Source organism: Macrobrachium nipponense, chromosome 35, assembly GCF_015104395.2.
Source record: "Macrobrachium nipponense isolate FS-2020 chromosome 35, ASM1510439v2, whole genome shotgun sequence".
NCBI lineage: Eukaryota > Metazoa > Arthropoda > Malacostraca > Decapoda > Palaemonidae > Macrobrachium > Macrobrachium nipponense.
In genome coordinates this window covers 60,568,995-60,587,744 of record NC_061096.1, presented here as the reverse complement: position 1 = coordinate 60,587,744, position 18,750 = coordinate 60,568,995, and the positions used below count along the sequence as shown (strand labels likewise).

Genomic DNA, 18,750 nt, shown 5'->3' with positions numbered 1-18,750 from the left:
GTTATTATCAACTAAAAAAAAAATATTCCCTTTCGTTTACATGCATGAAAATATATCAATTCCGAGGTAGAGCACATTTTAGATATTAAAAGGACATGTTAGCTAGAATAAAATAATATATTATATATATATTTATATATATATATATATATATTTATAACATACAAAATAATAACATTTTTATTAACTTCGGGCTTTCCTTGGGTTTTTGATACGCTCTACGTCTGAAGAACTTCTTATCAACCCAGAGAAATATACGAAAGTAGCAGTCTTTCTGAAAACCATTCATTTCAAACCACCAATGCATGTAATTGTCGAAAGAAGTAGTAGCCGAATGATTGTCTAGGTAGGATTTCCTCCTTTGGTTCAATTTCCAGCGTATACAGAGGTAGTAGTAGCATTTACCGTCATATATTTCAGCACAAACACCCCCCCCCCACCGCGCCCCCCCCCCACCCCCCCCCCCCCCCCCCCCCCCACACCCCCGACACACACAAAAGGGGGTTAAAATGCGTATGGCTGCACATAGAGTACATGTGGATAGAAATGGCTCTATGACTGAGCGATTACGAATGACCAGTCATGTCGGATATACGTGCATATAACTGACATTTTTGTTTTGCTCGCGTCATCACAATTTCGTCGTCCTGTTTATCAATGCAAATCCCGTTCGGCAGCAATTAGCCATCAGTAGTTTGACAGTTTCATGAGACTGCTGGAAATGAAAAAGAAAATTGGCTTTGTTTTGTATTTTTTTTCCCCTATGGGTAGACTTTTAAAATTCGACCTCTTTTAATTTATAAAATTTTGAGGGGGTTAACAAGCCATGGCACAATTCTAATAAACAGAGAGATAACAGATAAAAGATAACAAAGAGATCTCTGTAAATACAAGAACTGACAATGACTCAGTGATCAATTCAATCTATCATATTTCATATTTCCTCAGGTGGGACCCTTTGGTTCTTACCAGTGACTGATAGAGTCCATGATAATCTGGTAAAAAAGTTCGATTATAGTATCTGTAGTAAAAGATTAACGAATAATCTTAAATAAAAATATTAGTTATTAATATTATAATCTGGTCTAATTCCAGAAGAAACAGGGAGAATAAAACAAAGATTCACAGAGATAACGACAGACACAGTCAGACACCAACTAAAGAAAATGCCAAACGGGAAAGCCCCAGGTCCCGATGAAGTCCATGGATACTGGCTCAAAATCTTCAAGGCCCTACACCCAAGAATAGCAGAACAACTCCAGCATTGTACCTCAAATCACCATGCACGCAAATGGATGACCACAGGAAGAACATCCTAAGTACAAAAAGACAAGAGTAAGGGAATTATAGCCAGCAACTACAGGCCTATCACCTGCCTACCAATAAAGTGGAAGTTACTAACAGGTATCATTAGTGAAAGGCTATACAAACTACCATAGAGGAGACAAACACCATACCCCACCAACAGAAAGGCTGCAGAAGGAAGTGTAGGGGCACCAAAGACCAGCTCCTGATAGACAAAATGGTAATGAAGAACAGTAGGAGAAGGAAAACCCACCTAAGCATGGCATGGATAGACAATAAGAAAGCCTTCGACATGATACCACACACATGGTTAATAGAATGCCTGAAAATATATGGGGCAGAGGAAAACACCATCAGCTTCCTCAAAAATACAATGCGCAACTGGAATACCACTACTTACAAGCTCTGGAATAAGACTAGCAGAAGGTTAATATCAGGAGAGGGATCTTCCAGGGCGACTCACTGTCCCCACCATACTCTTCGTAGTAGCCATGATTCCCATGACAAAAAGTACTACAGAAGATGGATGCGGTACCAACTCAAGAAAAGAGGCCAACAGAATCAACCATCCGATGTTCATGGACGACATCAAGCTGTATGGTAAGAGCATCAAGGAAATAGATACCCAATAATCCAGACTATGAGGATTGTATCTTGGAACATCAGGATGGAGTTTGGAATAGAAAAATGCGCCTTAGTCAACATACAAAAAGGCAAAGTAACGAGAACTGAAGGGATAAAGCTACCAGATGGGAGCAACATCAAACACATAGATGAGCCAGTATACAAATACCTGGGAATAATGGAAGGAGGGGATATAAAACACCAAGAGATGAAGGACACGATCAGGAAAGAATATATGCAGAGACTCAAGGCGATACTCAGGTCAAAAACTCAACGCGGAAATATGATAAAAAGCCATAAACACATGGGCAGTGCCAGTAATCAGATACAGCGCAGGAATAGTGGAATGGATGAAGGCAGAACTCCGCAGCATAGATCAGAAAACCAGGAAACATATGACAATACACAAAGCACTACACCCAAGAGCAAATACGGACAGACTATACATAACACGAAAGGAAGGAGGGAGAGGACTACTAAGTATAGAGGACTGCGTCAACATCGAGAACAGAGCACTGGGGCAATATCTGAAAACCAGTGAAGACGAGTAGCTAAGGAGTGCATGGGAAGAAGGGCTAATAAAAGTAGACGAAGACCCACAAATATACAGAATAGGAGAATGACAGACAGAACAGAGGACTGGCACAACAAACCAATGCACGGACAATACATGAGACAGACTAAAGAACGGGCCAGCGATAACACGTGGCAATGGCTACAGAGGGGAGAGCTAAAGAAGGAAACTGAAGGAATGATAACAGCGGCACAAGATCAGGTCCTAAGAACCAGATATGTTCAAAGAACGATAGACGAAAATAACATCTCTCCCATATGCAGGAAGTGCAATACGAAAAATGAGACCATAAACCACATAGCAAGCGAATGTCCGGCACTTGCACAGAACCAGTACAAAAAGAGGCATGATTCAGAGGCAAAAACCCTCCACTGGAGCCTATGCAAGAAACATCAGCTACCTTGCAGTAATAAGTGGTACGAGCACCAACCTGAGGTAGTGATAGAAAACGATCAGGCAAAGATCCTCTGGGACTATGGTATCAGAACGGATAGGGTGATACGTGCAAATAGACCAGACGTGACGTTGATTGACAAAGTCAAGAAGAAAGTATCACTCATTGATGTCGCAATACCATGGGACACCAGAGTTGAAGAGAAAGAGAGGGAAAAAATGAATAGTATCAAGATCTGAAAATAGAAATAAGAAGGATATGGGATATGCTAGTGGAAATCGTACCCATAATCATAGGAATCTAGAAAAACTAGAGGCTGAAGTAGCTCCAGGACTCATGCAGAAGAGTGTGATCCTAGAAACGGCGCACATAGTAAGAAAAAGTGATGGTTACTCCTAAGGAGGCAGGATGCAACCCGGAACCCCACACTATAAATACCACCCAGTCGAATTGGAGGACTGTGATAGAGCAAAAAAATAAATAAATAAAAATAATAATAATATATCGGGAATGTCCTTATAGTTGTTAAATACTGCACTGACAACATTATTATTAATATTATTTTATTGAATGTTATTGCTGCTTCACCAGCATTTATCTTGTAGAGGTTTTTCTTCGTCTTTCTTACAGCGGCTTTCTCGTTACTATTAAGGTAGGTGAGTAATTCTCCGATATAAGCATTTTATTAAAATTATATAAAGAAATGTGCATAACTCTACGGGGCCCACCACCTAGATTTCATTTACCATTATCGTATTATGACTGATATCGGAGAATTACTCGCCTACCGTAACAGCAACGAAAAAGCCGCTATAAGATAGATAGAGAAAAACCTCTACAAGATTAATGCCGCTGAAGCTCCAATAACATTTAACAAAAGCTGTTTAAAAGAATGTCTCCTACCAAAATATTATTATAATTAATTATTATTATTATTATTAGCAGCAGCATCAGTGGTAATAGCAGCAATTAAATTTTATTTTATATGAACACACCAAAAATCCAAGAAGGAGTATAACAGTCCTCCTAAACTAAAATGCTCATATGAAGAAAAAAAGTACTTTTTATTGCATGTTCTCCAACAATGAAATAGATGAAAAAATCTTTTTTATTCCAAATTCTCCAACAATGAAATAGATGAAAAAATCCTTTGTATTCCAAGTTCTCCAACAATGAAAATAGGGAATGAAAAAACTCATTTTTCATTCCAAAATTCTCCAAACAATGGAAATAGGATGAAAAAATCCTCTTTATTACCAAATTCTCTTACACAATGAAACAGATGAAAAAATTCCTTTCTATTCCAAATTCTCAAAATGAAATAGATGAAAAAAATCCTTTTTCTTTATTCCAAACTCTCCAACAAATGAAATAGATGAAAAAAATCCTTTTTTATTCCAAAATCTCCAAACAATGAAAATAGATTGAAAAAATCCTTTTTTATTCCAAATTTCTCCAAACAATGAGATAAGATGAAAAAATCCTTTTTTTCCAAATTCTCCAAACAATGAAATAGATGAAAAAATCCTTTTTATTCCAAAACTCCCAACAATGAAAATAGATGAAAAAATTCTTTCTATTCCAAATTCTCCAACAATGAAATAGATGAAAAAATCCTTTCTATTCCAAATTCTCCAACAATGAAATAGATGAAAAAATCCTTTTTATTCCAAATTCTCCAACAATGAAATAGATGAAAAAATCCTTTTTATTCCAAATTCTCCAACAATGAAATAGATGAAAAAATCCTTTTTATTCCAAATCCCAACAAGAAAACATGAAAAAATCCTTTCTATTCCAAATTCTCAAAATGAAATAGAGAAAAAAAACCTTTTTATTTCCAAAATTCTCCAAACAATGAAAATAGATGAAAAAAAAAAATCCTTTTTATTCCAAATCTCCAACAATGGAAATAGATTGAAAAAATCCTTTTATTCCAAATTCTTCCAACAATGGAAATAGATGAAAAAATTTCCTTAATTCCAAAATTCTAACAAATGGAAATAGATGAAAAAATCCTTTCTATTCCAAATTCTCCAACAAGAAATAGATGAAAAAAAATCCTTTTTATTCTAAATCTCCAAACAATGAAATAGATGAAAAAAATCATTTTTATTCCAAAATTCCCAAACAATGAAATAGATGAAAAAATCCTTTTTATTCCAAATTTCTTCCAAACAATGAAACATGAAAAAACCTTTCTATTCCAAATTCCTCCAACAAATGAAAATAGATGAAAAAAATCCTTCTTATTCCAAAATTCTCCAACAAGAAACAAGATGAAAAAATCCTTTCTATTCCAAAATTCTCCCAACAATGAAATAGATGAAAAAAACCTTTCCTTTTATTCCAAATTCTCCAACAATTGAAAATAGATGGAAAAAAAATCCTTTTTTATTACAAATTTCCAACAATGAAACAGATGAAAAAAATCCTTTTTATTCAAATTCCTTCCAACCAAAATGAAATAGATGAAAAAATCCTTTTTATTCCAAATTCTCCAACAATGAAACATGAAAAAATCCTTTCTATTCCAAATTCTCCAACAATGAAATAGATTCCAAAAAATCCTTTTTATTCCAAATTCTCCAAACAATGAAAATAGATGAAAAAAATCCCTTTCTATTCCAAATTCTCTAAACAATGAAATAGATGAAAAAATTCCTTTTATTCCAAATTCTAACAATGAAATAGATGAAAAACCTTTTTATTCCAAAATTCTCCAAACAATGAAATAGATGAAAAAATCCTTTTTATTCCAAATTCTCCAACAATGAAAGAGATGAAAAAATTCCTTTTTATTCCAAATTCTCCAAAAACAATGAAATTTAGATTTTTTTTTGAAAAAAAATCCTTCTATTCCAAATTCTCCAACAATGAAATAGATGAAAAAAAAATCCTTTTTATTCCAAATTCTCCAACAATGAAATAGATGAAAAAATCCTTTTTATTCCAAATTCTCCAACAATGAAATTAGATGAAAAAACCTTTTTATTCCAAATTCTCCAACAATGAAATAGATGAAAAAAAACCTTTTTAATTCCAAAATTCTCCAACCAATTGAAAATAGATTGAAAAAAAAATCCTTTTTTATTCTAAACTTCCAAACAATGAAAAATAGATGAAAAAAATCCTTTTTATTCCAAATTCCTCCAAAACAATGAAATAGATGAAAAAAAATCCTGTTTATTCCAAATTCTTCCAACAAGAAACAAAAAACCATTAAAAAAATCTTTCTGATTCCAAATTCTCCAACAATGAAATAGATGAAAAAAAAATCCAACTTTTATTTCCAAACTTCTCCCAACAATGAAATAGATGAAAAAAAAAATCCTTTTATTTTTCAAATTCTCCAAACAAATGAAATAAATGAAAAAATCCTTTTTAAAAAATTCCAAATTCTCCAACAATGAAGAAATAGATGAAAAAATCCTTTTTTTATTCCAAATTCTCCAACAATGAAATAGAGAAAAAACCTTTCTATTCCAAATGTCTCCAACAATGAAAATAGATGAAAAAAATCTTTCTATTCCAAATCTCCAACAAATGAAATAGATGAAAAAAAATCCTTTTTATTCTAAACTCTCCAACAATGAAAATAGATGAAAAAATCATTTTTTATTCCAAATTCTCCACAATGGAAATAGATGAAAACAATTCCTTTTTATTCCAAATTCTCCAACAATGAAACATGAAAAAATCCTTTCTATTTCCAAATCTCCAACAATGAAAATAGGATGAAAAAATCCTTTTATTCAAATTCCTCCAACAATGAAATAGATGAAAAATCCTTCTATTCCAAATTCTCCAACAATGAAATAGATGAAAAACATACTCTTTTATTCAAATTCTCCAACAAGAAATAGATGAAAAAATCCTTTTTATTACCAAATTCTACCCAACAATGAAATAAGAATGAACAAAAAATCCTTTTTATTCAAAATTCTTCAACAATGAAATAGATTTTTTGGAAAAAATCCTTTTTATTCCAAATTCCCCAACAAAAAAATGAAACCATGAAAAAATTCCTTTCTATTCCAAATTCTCCAACAATGAAATAGATTGAAAAAAATTCCTTTTTAAATTCCAAATCTCCAACAATGAAATAGATGTGAAAAAAAAATCCTTTCATTCCAAAAAATTCTCTACCAATGAAATAGATTTTTGAAAAAATCCGTTCTAAATTCCAATTCGCCAACAATGAAAATAGACATGAAAAAAAAATCCTTTTTATTCCAAAATTCTCAACCAACAATGGAAATAGATGAAAAATCTTTTTATTTCCAAATTCTCCAAACAATGAAATAGATGAAAAAATCCCTTTTATTTTTCCAAATTCTTCCAACCAATGAAATAGAAATGAAAAATCCTTTTTATTCAAAATTCTCCAAACAATGAAATAGATGAAAAATCCTCTATTCCAAAATTTCCCACAATGAAATAGAAAAATGAAAAAAAAAAAATCCTTTCTATGTTCACCAAAATTCTTCCAACCAATGAAGGAAATAGATGAAAAAATTCCTTTTTATTCCAAATTCTCCAAAAATGAAATAGAATGAAAAAAAATCCTTTTTATTCCAAGATTCTTCCAACAAATGAAATAGAAAAAATGAAACCAAATTTTTTCATTTTTATTCCAAATTCTTCCCAAACAATGAAATAGATGAAAAAAAATCCTTTTTATTCCCTAAACTTCTCCAACAATGAAATAGATGAAAAAAATCCTTTTATTCCAAAAAATTCCTTTCCAACAATGAAATAGATGAAAACAATTCCTTTTTAAATTCCACATTCCCAACAATGAAATAGATGAAAAAATCCTTGTTATTCCAAAAAAAAATTCTCCAACCAATGAAATAGATTTTTGAAAAAATCCTTTCCTAAATTTCCAACATTTCCCAACAATGAAATAGATTGGAAAAAAATCTTTCCTATTCCAAAAATCTCCAAACCAATTTGAAATAGATGAAAAAAAAATCCTTTTTATTCTAAAACTCTCCAACAATGAAAATAGAATGAAAAATCATTTTTATTCCAAGGTTAAATGCAACAAATGAAAACAAGATTTGAACCCTCAATAAAACGTGCAAATACACAATTTTTACACCTGCAAGTACAATATGAGAAATCTGTGCAAAGTAAAGAGACGACAAGGCAGATATTTACGAAACTTGATGGCCCATCTAAAATTGGAAACGTAACAAAAGTTTGAAAAAACAAAAATAAATTCACATTTCGATCAGAAAAAAAAAGGAAAAAAAGATGAAAATGCCTCACTTTAAAAAAAACAAAAGTTTACTCTTACAACATTAATTCATTCAAAAAATAAAAATATTGGGAGAAAAATACTCTTTACACAAATAAATGGAAATCGCAAATGCATTTGAGATTCGTGCAAATACGGGTGCGTGTCATTCGAGGGAATTTCTCAAGAAGTTGATGAGGTAGCTGGAGAAGTTCTGTGGAGCTGATCAAATGAGGACACGGAAAGGGATTGGAGACAATAGATCAAGGGGAAGAGGATGGTAGGAAGAAAAAAAAAAGAGGAGGTATTTGCTTTGCAAGTCTTCCTGGACGTCCATGAAGACTAGAGACATTATCTATCTATCTATAATTCTATCTATCTATCTATCTATATACGTATGCATATCTATATCTATCTATCTATCTATAATTCTATCTATCTGTCTATCTATATACGTATGTACATCTATATCTATCTATCTATACTATCTACTATCTACTATCTATCTATCTATTATATATATATATATATATATATATATATATATATATTAATATGTATATATGATATATATATATATATATATTATATTATATATATATAATATATATATATAGATATATAGATATATATATAGATGAAGGAGATAGTGCCATAATACATTTAACAATATCTATCTACTATCTCCTATCTATCTATCTATCTATCTATCTATCTATATATATCTATATTATATAGGTATATTATATATTATATATATAGATATAATATATATAATCTAAATAACAGAGTATAATATATATATATTATTATATATAGAGAGAGAGAGAGAGAGAGAGAGAGAGAGAGAGAGAGAGAGAGAGAGAGAGGGGGGGGGGAAGCAGATAGTGCTATAATACATTTAACAATAAGTATAATCAGATTCCACCCAAAAACGTTTTCGTCAATCGGGAAAATTCATCGTTGAAGGAAGATAATAATAACCTCTACTGTTTCATCATTATCGATTCAGGTTTTCACTCAACAAATGGAAAACGGAAATTGAGGAGACGTAACAGACTACTCTAATCAACTCAGGTAACTCAGGTAACGTAATTACAATCGATTTATATTTTGACTCCAGCTCAATACAAACAGGTGCTCTGAGATTCAATTAATCCCCAGAGTATTAAAAGTAATCAGTTTACTGCGATCTTAAGAGCTGAAAATTAAATCTATTTCCGGGTTTCTCTTTCATTGTCTTTGCAAAATAGATTGGACAGGAAAATTATTTGCCCTTCCAATATTCGTCTTAAACTCAAGTTTTTTTTTTTTATCGAAAAAAACCGCTACTGGATGCCGATATTGATGTGCATTAACTGTCTGTCTAGGTAATGAATCCTTAATGAAATTATATTAAAGAGATTCACGGGAAGGTCACTTCAAAGCTATGTACGTTCAAAGACATGACGCTGGGAGCAGCTATGAATATCAGCCAAGTTAATTAAATAAGGGCATGGATGCGCAATACAATGATCCAAGGTCACACACACACACACATAACATAAACGTCCAAAATAAATAAACATGTTCATATATTCTCAGCTATAAGTGGAAACACAAAGTAGCTGAACAGCAACAACCTCTAAATTTAATACACTAAATAAATTAAAACGTGCTAAAATCTACAGTCAAATAACCCGTTATTTCACCAACGAAAATTAAAACAGATACGTTATATTTTATTAGAAATAATTTTTCTGTACTGTCTAACACGCGCATAATTTATTTTCAACATTTACATTCTCATATATAAATTATAAATATCCTATCCTGAAATTCCTGTATCTTTAACTCAACGCGAAACACCTTTTCCAGACCTTTTTAGACTTTCTTACGCCCCCAAAAAACAACAATAAAAGCAACAAAGTAGTTCGCAGCCTTACGCCCCGAGTGAGCAAAATGTACTCACAACAACGCACGACAACTGCGTACCATCGCATATGAAGGGAACAGAATGTTGTGTGTGCCCCCCCCCCCCCCTCCCCCCCCCCCCCCCCCTTCTTAAAACACGCCAGTCGTAAAATCGAAATTATCGCGAACCATTCCATTTCACGGTAGCTGATTGAATATGCATCCGGAGTCGCTACGGAACATGACTGCCTGCATTACTTTGCTCACATTATCAGCTCATAAAAGGAGCAGTAACGGCGACTGAATTTGTTCAAATGCACAGTTACGCGCGTGCGTGTATATCTATATATATAAACACACACAATCATATATATATATATATATATATATATATACATATACATATAATAATATATATGTGTATATATATACATATAAAGTGTGTGCGTGTACAGTCTCCAGGGACACATTTAAGGAGATCTAGAAAACGAATAATTCTTCCTTTCTTTCTATTTCCTTCCCCTGATCTATTGTCTTTTGTCCCCTATTGTGTCCGGATTAAGCTGCACTGAATACCTTTTCCAAAATAAGAGATGAAGAGGTATTAGATTTCATACAAGTCAACTCATTTCTTGTGTAACGATCTCAGATGCTGACAGTCAAAGAGAGAGAGAGAGAGAGAGAGAGAGAGAGAGAGAGAGAGAGAGAGAGAGAGAGAGAGAGAGAGTGGGTTAACACCAATAATTGTAAACATACAACGAGAAAGGTGATTTACTGCTCGCCAGTCTTACATACCCGACAAGCTACAGTTGCGTAAACATGTTTAAAGAGATTTACAGCCTTTAGACAAATAGCATTAAACTCACAAGGAGTTTCTCGTGTACAAAGGCCACATCCTTAAGGATATCCAGCTACCTTACTCTAAGACAGGGTATGATAATTATCAGGGCTTTTAGAGCAAAAGCCCTTTCACTACTACATGCTCAAAAGTAGGCCGGTCGGAGAGGAAGCCATTGAAGTGGGTGATTATCTTCTCCGTTAAGGCCTCTATCCGGTCGTGTCTGCTTTACAGTGGAAGTCGTTTTATCGCCTGTCTTTTATCCGAATCTTTCTTTAAGGTCACAAAGCAAAAATAGTGTTATGTAACGCCACGTAATAAAGATGTCTCTCCGTTTTTACCCTCTCTCAGCGCCGGAGGCCACAATCGTCCTGACGCCATTTTCTGGCGTTAAATCTTCTATCAGTCAATCTCCCCCTTTCCCTTTATCATTATACTTTTTCGTTCCCGGATGCTTTGTCATTTTCTTCTTTATGAGGACCTTTGTTATAAAGGATAGTTATTGTTAAACGCTCGGACGAGGGATTTGTTATTAAATGACGAACAACATATGTAGGTGCCAGTCGCCTCCACAGTACCTCAAACACACACACACACACACACATGTATATATATACATAAATATACAGGTACAAATCATTGTCTTTCCTTGCCCCCATTCTGAGAAAAGGCTTAATTTCATCTGTGTTTAAACTAACTAAAAAAAATAATAATAATAATGATGGTCTCTTTTCATGATATGCCTGCTAATGCACACTTATCTCAATTTTATAGCAGGTAATGCCACCGACTTCCTACGATTTCGTGATTTTGAGACTTAGCGCTTGGAAAATTACTGGTTAATCATATCAGATTTGTCTTTCAAGCACAAATATATCAAAACACTTCACAAATCACAAATTACTCCAAATGACTCTCTTTTCTCATCAGCCTTTCTATGTACTTTGCAGGTTATGGAGGGGAACACCGTACCTACGCAACAGTGTATTCCCAGTATGAGAAAAGAAGAGGACGAGATAAAAACTCCAATGAACCAAGATTGAGAAAAACTCGAATGGTCGGGAAATGTTCAAGAGTCAACTTCGTGCACGCTGGAGGGGAAATAAATCTTTAATGAATGCTGGTAGCATTTCGCCATCGCACTATGAAACGTATACTATATCCTTTCGAAAATATGAACGATCTGCTCAGTGATCTTAAATAGCGACGGATATGAGAGTAGCTTATACATTTAAATAAGATATTTACTATAAGTGACATACAGGACCTCTTAGTATTCAAGCATGTCAATGCACAGCATCATTCACAGTGACATGATCGACGTCAGAAACCGTCTTCTCTTTCGGAACAACTCCGCCGAGAGCAGCCAAGTGCTTCTGCCTGACGTATATTCATCACCTGACGAAGGCCCCTCAATGAGCGCGATGGATAACCACGGGATCGAGCGAGGGAAACGCATCGGGGGTTTGGCAGACATCCTATCCACGATCCACAGGAGATCCGTGGGCATGGACTTCTCGGAGGACTTCCTTCTGGGGCCCCCGGATATCGAGATGCCCTTTTTAACCAATTCTTCCAACGTCACATTCCTGGGCATCGACGACTTGGACTTGGAGGACGTGAACGGTTCCATGGCCGCCGACTACAACTACAGCACCGAGTACGACTACGACTTCTCTCTCGACGACCTCATGTACAGACACTCCTTCGGCATCGGCACTGTCCTCTGCCTCAGCTACGTCCTGGTCTTCATCCTGGGGCTCATCGGCAACTGCTTCGTCATCGCCGTCGTCTTCAGGTAAGTTGTCGCTTGCTTCTCCCAGAGATGCCCTCGCAAAAGATGCTTGCGACAGACGTCTCTCACTCTGAGTTACTCTGTACGTGTTTTCGATTCGAACCGCTTAAAATAATGAATAAGCTTCTTTTCTGACAGAGGAGAAAGAGTTGTAGTATTATATATTATCAAAAAATCCGCCCAATTCTGTAAACTCTGTATGATAGAATTCCCCAAAAAATAGTAGCAAAAATCTTATCAGCACCGGCAAATATTATAAGTGCAAATGTTTGGCAAAACTTACAAAATATTGGATATTATAATAATAATAATAATAATAATAATAATAATAATAATGGGTAGAAAAGATTAGACAATGGATGGAGCCAGATACAGAGAGAACAAAGATCCCCTCCATGAAAGCCTACAACACCAAGAAATTAAGGGAGAAAACAAGTGAGGTCAATGAAATAATGGGCCTAATACACACCACCAGTATCACAGAAACAAATAACTTGACATATGCAGGAGCAAGATTAGTAGCAGAACTGATGGGGATTCGAACACCAACACCACCGTCACAACCAACCCAACAGAAACCAAAACAGCAACCTCCTTGGAAAAGGCGCCTGGAAAAGCAAATAATGGTGATGAGATCTGACTTGAGTAAACTGAAAGAGATGGCAGAAAAAAGGCTAAGAAGCAAGAAAACAAGGGAGGAACTCAACGAGAAATACAAAGTACAAGAGAGGGGACTAAACAACACAATAGAAGATGTAAAACAGAGGCTTAAGGCCAAAGCACACAAGATCCAACGGTACATGAACAGGAATAAGGGATACCAACAGAACAAACTATTCGGAACAACCAGAAAAGACTATACAGCCAACTAAGAGGGGAAGACAACCACCCAGAAATTCCTGAAGCCGAACCAAGTAAGAGACTCTGGGAAAACATATGGAGCAATCCGGTATCACACAACAAACATGCAACATGGCTCCAGGAAGTCAAGGAAGAAGAAACAGGGAGAATAAAACAAAGATTCACAGACATCACGACAGACACAGTCAGACACCAACTAAAGAAAATGCCAAACTGGAAAGCCCCAGGTCCCGATGAAGTCCATGGATACTGGCTCAAAAACTTCAAGGGCCCTACACCCACGAATAGCAGAACAACTCCAGCATTGTATCTCAAATCACCAAGCACCCAAATGGATGACCACAGGAAGAACATCCTAAGTACAAAAAGACAAGAGTAAGGGAAATATAGCCAGTAACTACAGGCCTATCACCTGCCTACCAATAATGTGGAAGTTACTAACAGGTATCATCAGTGAAAGGCTATACAACTACCTAGAGGAGACAAACACCATCCCCTACCAACAGAAAGGCTGCAGAAGGAAGTGTAGGGGCACAAAAGACCAGCTCTGATAGACAAAATGATAATGAAGAACAGTAGGAGAAGGAAAACAACCTAAGCATGGCATGGATAGACTATAAGAAAGCCTTCGACATGATACCACACACATGGCTAATAGAATGCCTGAAAATATATGGGGCAGAGGAAAATACCATCAGCTTCCTCAAAAATACAATGCGCAACTGGAATACAATACTTACAAGCTCTGGAATAAGACTAGCAGAGGTTAATATCAGGAGAGGGATCTTCCAGGGCGACTCACTGTCCCCACTACTCTTCGTAGTAGCCATGATTCCCATGACAAAAGTACTACAGAAGATGGATGCCGAGGTACCAACTCAAGAAAAGAGGCAACAAAATCAACCATCTGATGTTCATGGACGACATCAAGCTGTATGGTAAGAGCATCAAGGAAATAGATACCCTAATCCAGACTGTAAGGATTGTATCTGGGGACATCAGGATGGAGTTTGGAATAGAAAAATGCGCCTTAGTCAACATACAAAAAGGCAAAGTAACGAGAACTGAAGGGATAAAGCTACCAGATGGGAGCAACATCAAACACATAGATGAGACAGGATACAAATACCTGGAATAATGGAAGGAGGAGATATAAAACACCAAGAGATGAAGGACACGATCAGGAAAGAATATATGCAGAGACTCAAGGCGATACTCAAGTCAAAACTCAACGCCGGAAATATGATAAAAGCCATAAACACATGGGCAGTGCCAGTAATCAGATACAGCGCAGGAATAGTGGAATGGACGAAGGCAGAACTCCGCAGCATAGATCAGAAAACCAGGAAACATATGACAATACACAAAGCACTACACCCAAGAGCAAATACGGACAGACTATACATAACACGAAAGGAAGGAGGGAAAGGACTACTAAGTATAGAGGACTGCGTCAACATCGAAAACAGAGCACTGGGGCAAGGGATCTGAAAAACCAGTGAAGACGAGTGGCTAAAGAGTGCATGGGAAGAGGACTAATAAAAGTAGACGAAGACCCAGAAATATACAGAGACAGGAGAAAGACAGAAAGAACAGAAGACTGGCACAACAAACCAATGCACGGACAATACATGAGACAGACTAAAGAACTAGCCAGCGATGACAATTGGCAATGGCTACAGAGGGGAGAGCTAAAGAAGGAAACTGAAGGAATGATAACAGCGGCACAAGATCAGGCCCTAAGAACCAGATATGTTCAAAGTACGATAGACGGAAATAACATCTCTCCCATATGTAGGAAGTGCAATACGAAAAATGAAACCATAAACCACATAGCAAGCGAATGCCCGGCACTTGCACAGAACCAGTACAAAAAGAGGCATGATTCAGTGGCAAAAGCCCTCCACTGGAGCCTGTGCAAGAAACATCAGCTACCTTGCAGTAATAGTGGTACGACCACCAACCTGAAGGAGTGATAGAAAACGATCAGGCAAAGATCCTCTGGGACTATGGTATCAGAACGGATAGGGTGATACTGCAAACAGACCAGACGTGACGTTGATTGACAAAGTCAAGAAGAAAGTATCACTCATTGATGTCGCAATACCATGGGACACAGAGTTAGAGAAAGATGAAAGAGACGGGAAAAAATGATAAGTATCAAGATCTGAAAATAGAAATAAGAGGTATGGTATATGCCAGTTGGAAAACCGTTACCCATAATCATAGGAGCACTAGGCACGATCCCAAGATCCCTGAAAAGGAATCTAGAAAAAAAGAAAAAAAGAAGGCTGAAGTAGCTCCAGGACTCATGCAGAAGAGTGTGATTCTAGATAAACGGCACACATAGTAAGAAAAGTGATGGACTCCTAAGGAGGCAGGATGCAACCCGGAACCCCACACTATAAATACCACCCAGTCGAATTGGAGGACTGTGATAGAGCAAAAAAAAAAAAAAAAAAATAATAATAATAATAATAATAATAATAATATTATTATCATTATTATTTTTTTTTATTTGCTCTATCACAGTCCTCCAATTCGACTGGGTGGTATTTATAGTGTGGGGTTCCGGGTTGCATCCTGCCTCCATAGGAGTCCATCACTTTTCTTACTATGTGCGCCGTTTCTAGGATCACACTCTTCTGCAGGAGTCCTGGAGCTACTTCAGCGTCTAGTTTTTCTAGATTCCTTTTCAGGGATCTTGGGATCTTGATACTTATCCGTTTTTTCCCTCTCTTTCTCTTCAACTATGGTGTCCCATGGTATTGCGACATCAATGAGTGATACTTTCTTCTTTGTCAATCAACGTCACGTCTGGCCTATTTGCACGTATCACCCTATCCGTTCTGATACCATAGTCCCAGATGATCTTTGCCTGATCGTTTTCTATCACTCCCTCAGGTTGGTGCTCGTACCACTTATTACTGCAAGGTAGCTGATGTTTCTTGCATAGGCTCCAGTGGAGGGCTTTTGCCACTGAATCATGCCTCGTTTTGTACTGGTTCTATGCAAGTGCCGGGCATTCGCTTGCTATGTGGTTTATGGTCTCATTTTTCGTATTGCACTTCCTACATATGGGAGAGATGTTATTTCCATCTATCGTTCTTTGAACATATCTGGTTCTTAGGGCCTGATCTTGTGCCGCTGTTATCATTCCTTCAGTTTCCTTCTTTAGCTCTCCCCTCTGTAGCAATTGCCATGTGTCATCGCTGGCTAGTTCCTTAATCTGTCTCATGTATTGTCTGTGCATTGGTTTGTTGTGCCAGTCCTCTGTTCTGTCTTGTCATTCTCCTGTCTCTGTATATTTCTGGGTCTTCGTCTACTTTTATTAGTCCTTCTTCCCATGCACTCTTTAGCCACTCATCTTCACTGGTTTTCAGATATTGCCCCAGTGTTCTGTTCTCGATGTTGACGCAGTCCTCTATACTTAGTAGTCCTCTCCCTCCTTCCTTTCGTGTTATGTATAGTCTGTCCGTATTTGCTCTTGGGTGTAGTGCTTTGTGTATTGTCATATGTTTCCTGGTTTTCTGATCTATGCTGCAGAGTTCTGCCTTCGTCCATTCCACTATTCCTGCGCTGTATCTGATTACTGGCACTGCCCATGTGTTTTATGGATTTTTATCATATTTGCGGCGTTGAGTTTTGACTTGAGTATCGCCTTGAGTCTCTGCATATATTCTTTCCTGATCGTGTCCTTCATCTCTTGGTGTTTTATATCCCCTCCTTCCATTATTCCCAGGTATTTGTATCCTGTCTCATCTATGTGTTTGATGTTGTTCCCATCTGGTAGCTTTATCCCTTCAGTTCTCGTTACTTTGCCTTTTTGTATGTTGACTAAGGCGCATTTTCCTATTCCAAACTCCATCCTGATGTCCCCAGATACAATCCTTACAGTCTGGATTAGGGTATCTATTTCCTTGATGCTCTTACCATACAGCTTGATGTCGTCCATGAACATCAGATGATTGATTCTGTTGCCTCTTTTCTTGAGTTGGTACCCGGCATCCATCTTCTGTAGTACTTTTGTCATGGGAATCATGGCTACTACGAAGAGTAGTGGGGACAGTGAGTCGCCCTGGAAGATCCCTCTCCTGATATTAACCTCTGCTAGTCTTATTCCAGAGCTTGTAAGTATTGTATTCCAGTTGCGCATTGTATTTTGAGGAAGCTGATGGTGTTTTCTCTGCCCCATATATTTTCAGGCATTCTATTAGCCATGTGTATGGTATCATGTCGAAGGCTTTCTTATAGTCTATCCATGCCATGCTTAGGTTGGTTTTCCTTCTTCTACTGTTTCTTCATTACCATTTTGTCTATCAGGAGCTGGTATTTGTGCCCCTACACTTCCTTCTGCAGCCTTTCTGTTGGTGGGGGATGGTGGTTTGTCTCCTCTAGGTAATTAATAATAATAATAATTAATTTAATTATTATTAGGTACTTAATTAATTATTAATTTTAATTATTAATTTAATTTTAATTAATTAATAATTAATAATCAATAATAATAATAATAATAAATGGCCAGGCAAATGCGGGCCATTAGGTCCTAATTGATTCCCGAAAGAGAGAGAGAGAGAGAGAGAGAGAGAGAGAGAGAGAGAGAGAGAGAGAGAGAGAAAATAAATAAATGAACATTATCAGCATATCTTCAACGGCACGCGGGTTGCAGGCCAGAGAGAGAGAGAGAGAGAGAGAGAGAGAGAGAGAGAGAGAGAGAGAGAGAAATAAATAAACATACAAACAGAATTATCAGCATATCTCCAACGGCACGCGGGTTGCAGGCCACACACAGAGAGAGAGAGAGAGAGAGAAGATAGAGAGAAGAGGCGAGAGAGAGAGGAGAGAGAGAGAGAGAGAGAGAGAGAGAGAGAGAAATAAATAAATATACAAACAGAATTATCAGCATATCTCCAACGGCACGCGGGTTGCTGGCCAATTTTCTGATCTTTCAAGCATGGCAGAAAGACGCTTCAAAGACCTCCATAATTAGTTGGTCGAGAGATCCTGTAATTAGGGACGTCTAAGGCCAGGGCCAGAGAGCAGCGTCCCGGCTATCTTGTGGCCGGAAACGTTAAGCTTCCGATAATTAACCGTAAACTCCCGGGATCAAAAATATGTAATTACTGCCACTTCCTATGAATTTCGGGATTTCTTTGCTTGCAAGATTTTCCCCTCGCGCATAAATTGCAGACATTACATTCCCAAACCTATACCATAA

The 18,750-nt window shown here is 36.6% G+C and overlaps 1 protein-coding gene across 1 annotated transcript in view; it reads left to right on the top strand.

Moving 5' to 3' along the window:
• Positions 1–18,750, top strand: part of LOC135208835 (neuropeptide SIFamide receptor-like) — a 283,736-nt gene that overhangs the window by 110,971 nt on the left and 154,015 nt on the right. Inside the window, exon 2 of the mRNA XM_064241399.1 lies at positions 11,824–12,671. Within this exon, the coding sequence (XP_064097469.1) occupies positions 12,157–12,671 (515 nt within the window). The 5' untranslated portion in view covers positions 11,824–12,156. The remainder of the gene's footprint in view (positions 1–11,823; positions 12,672–18,750) is intronic.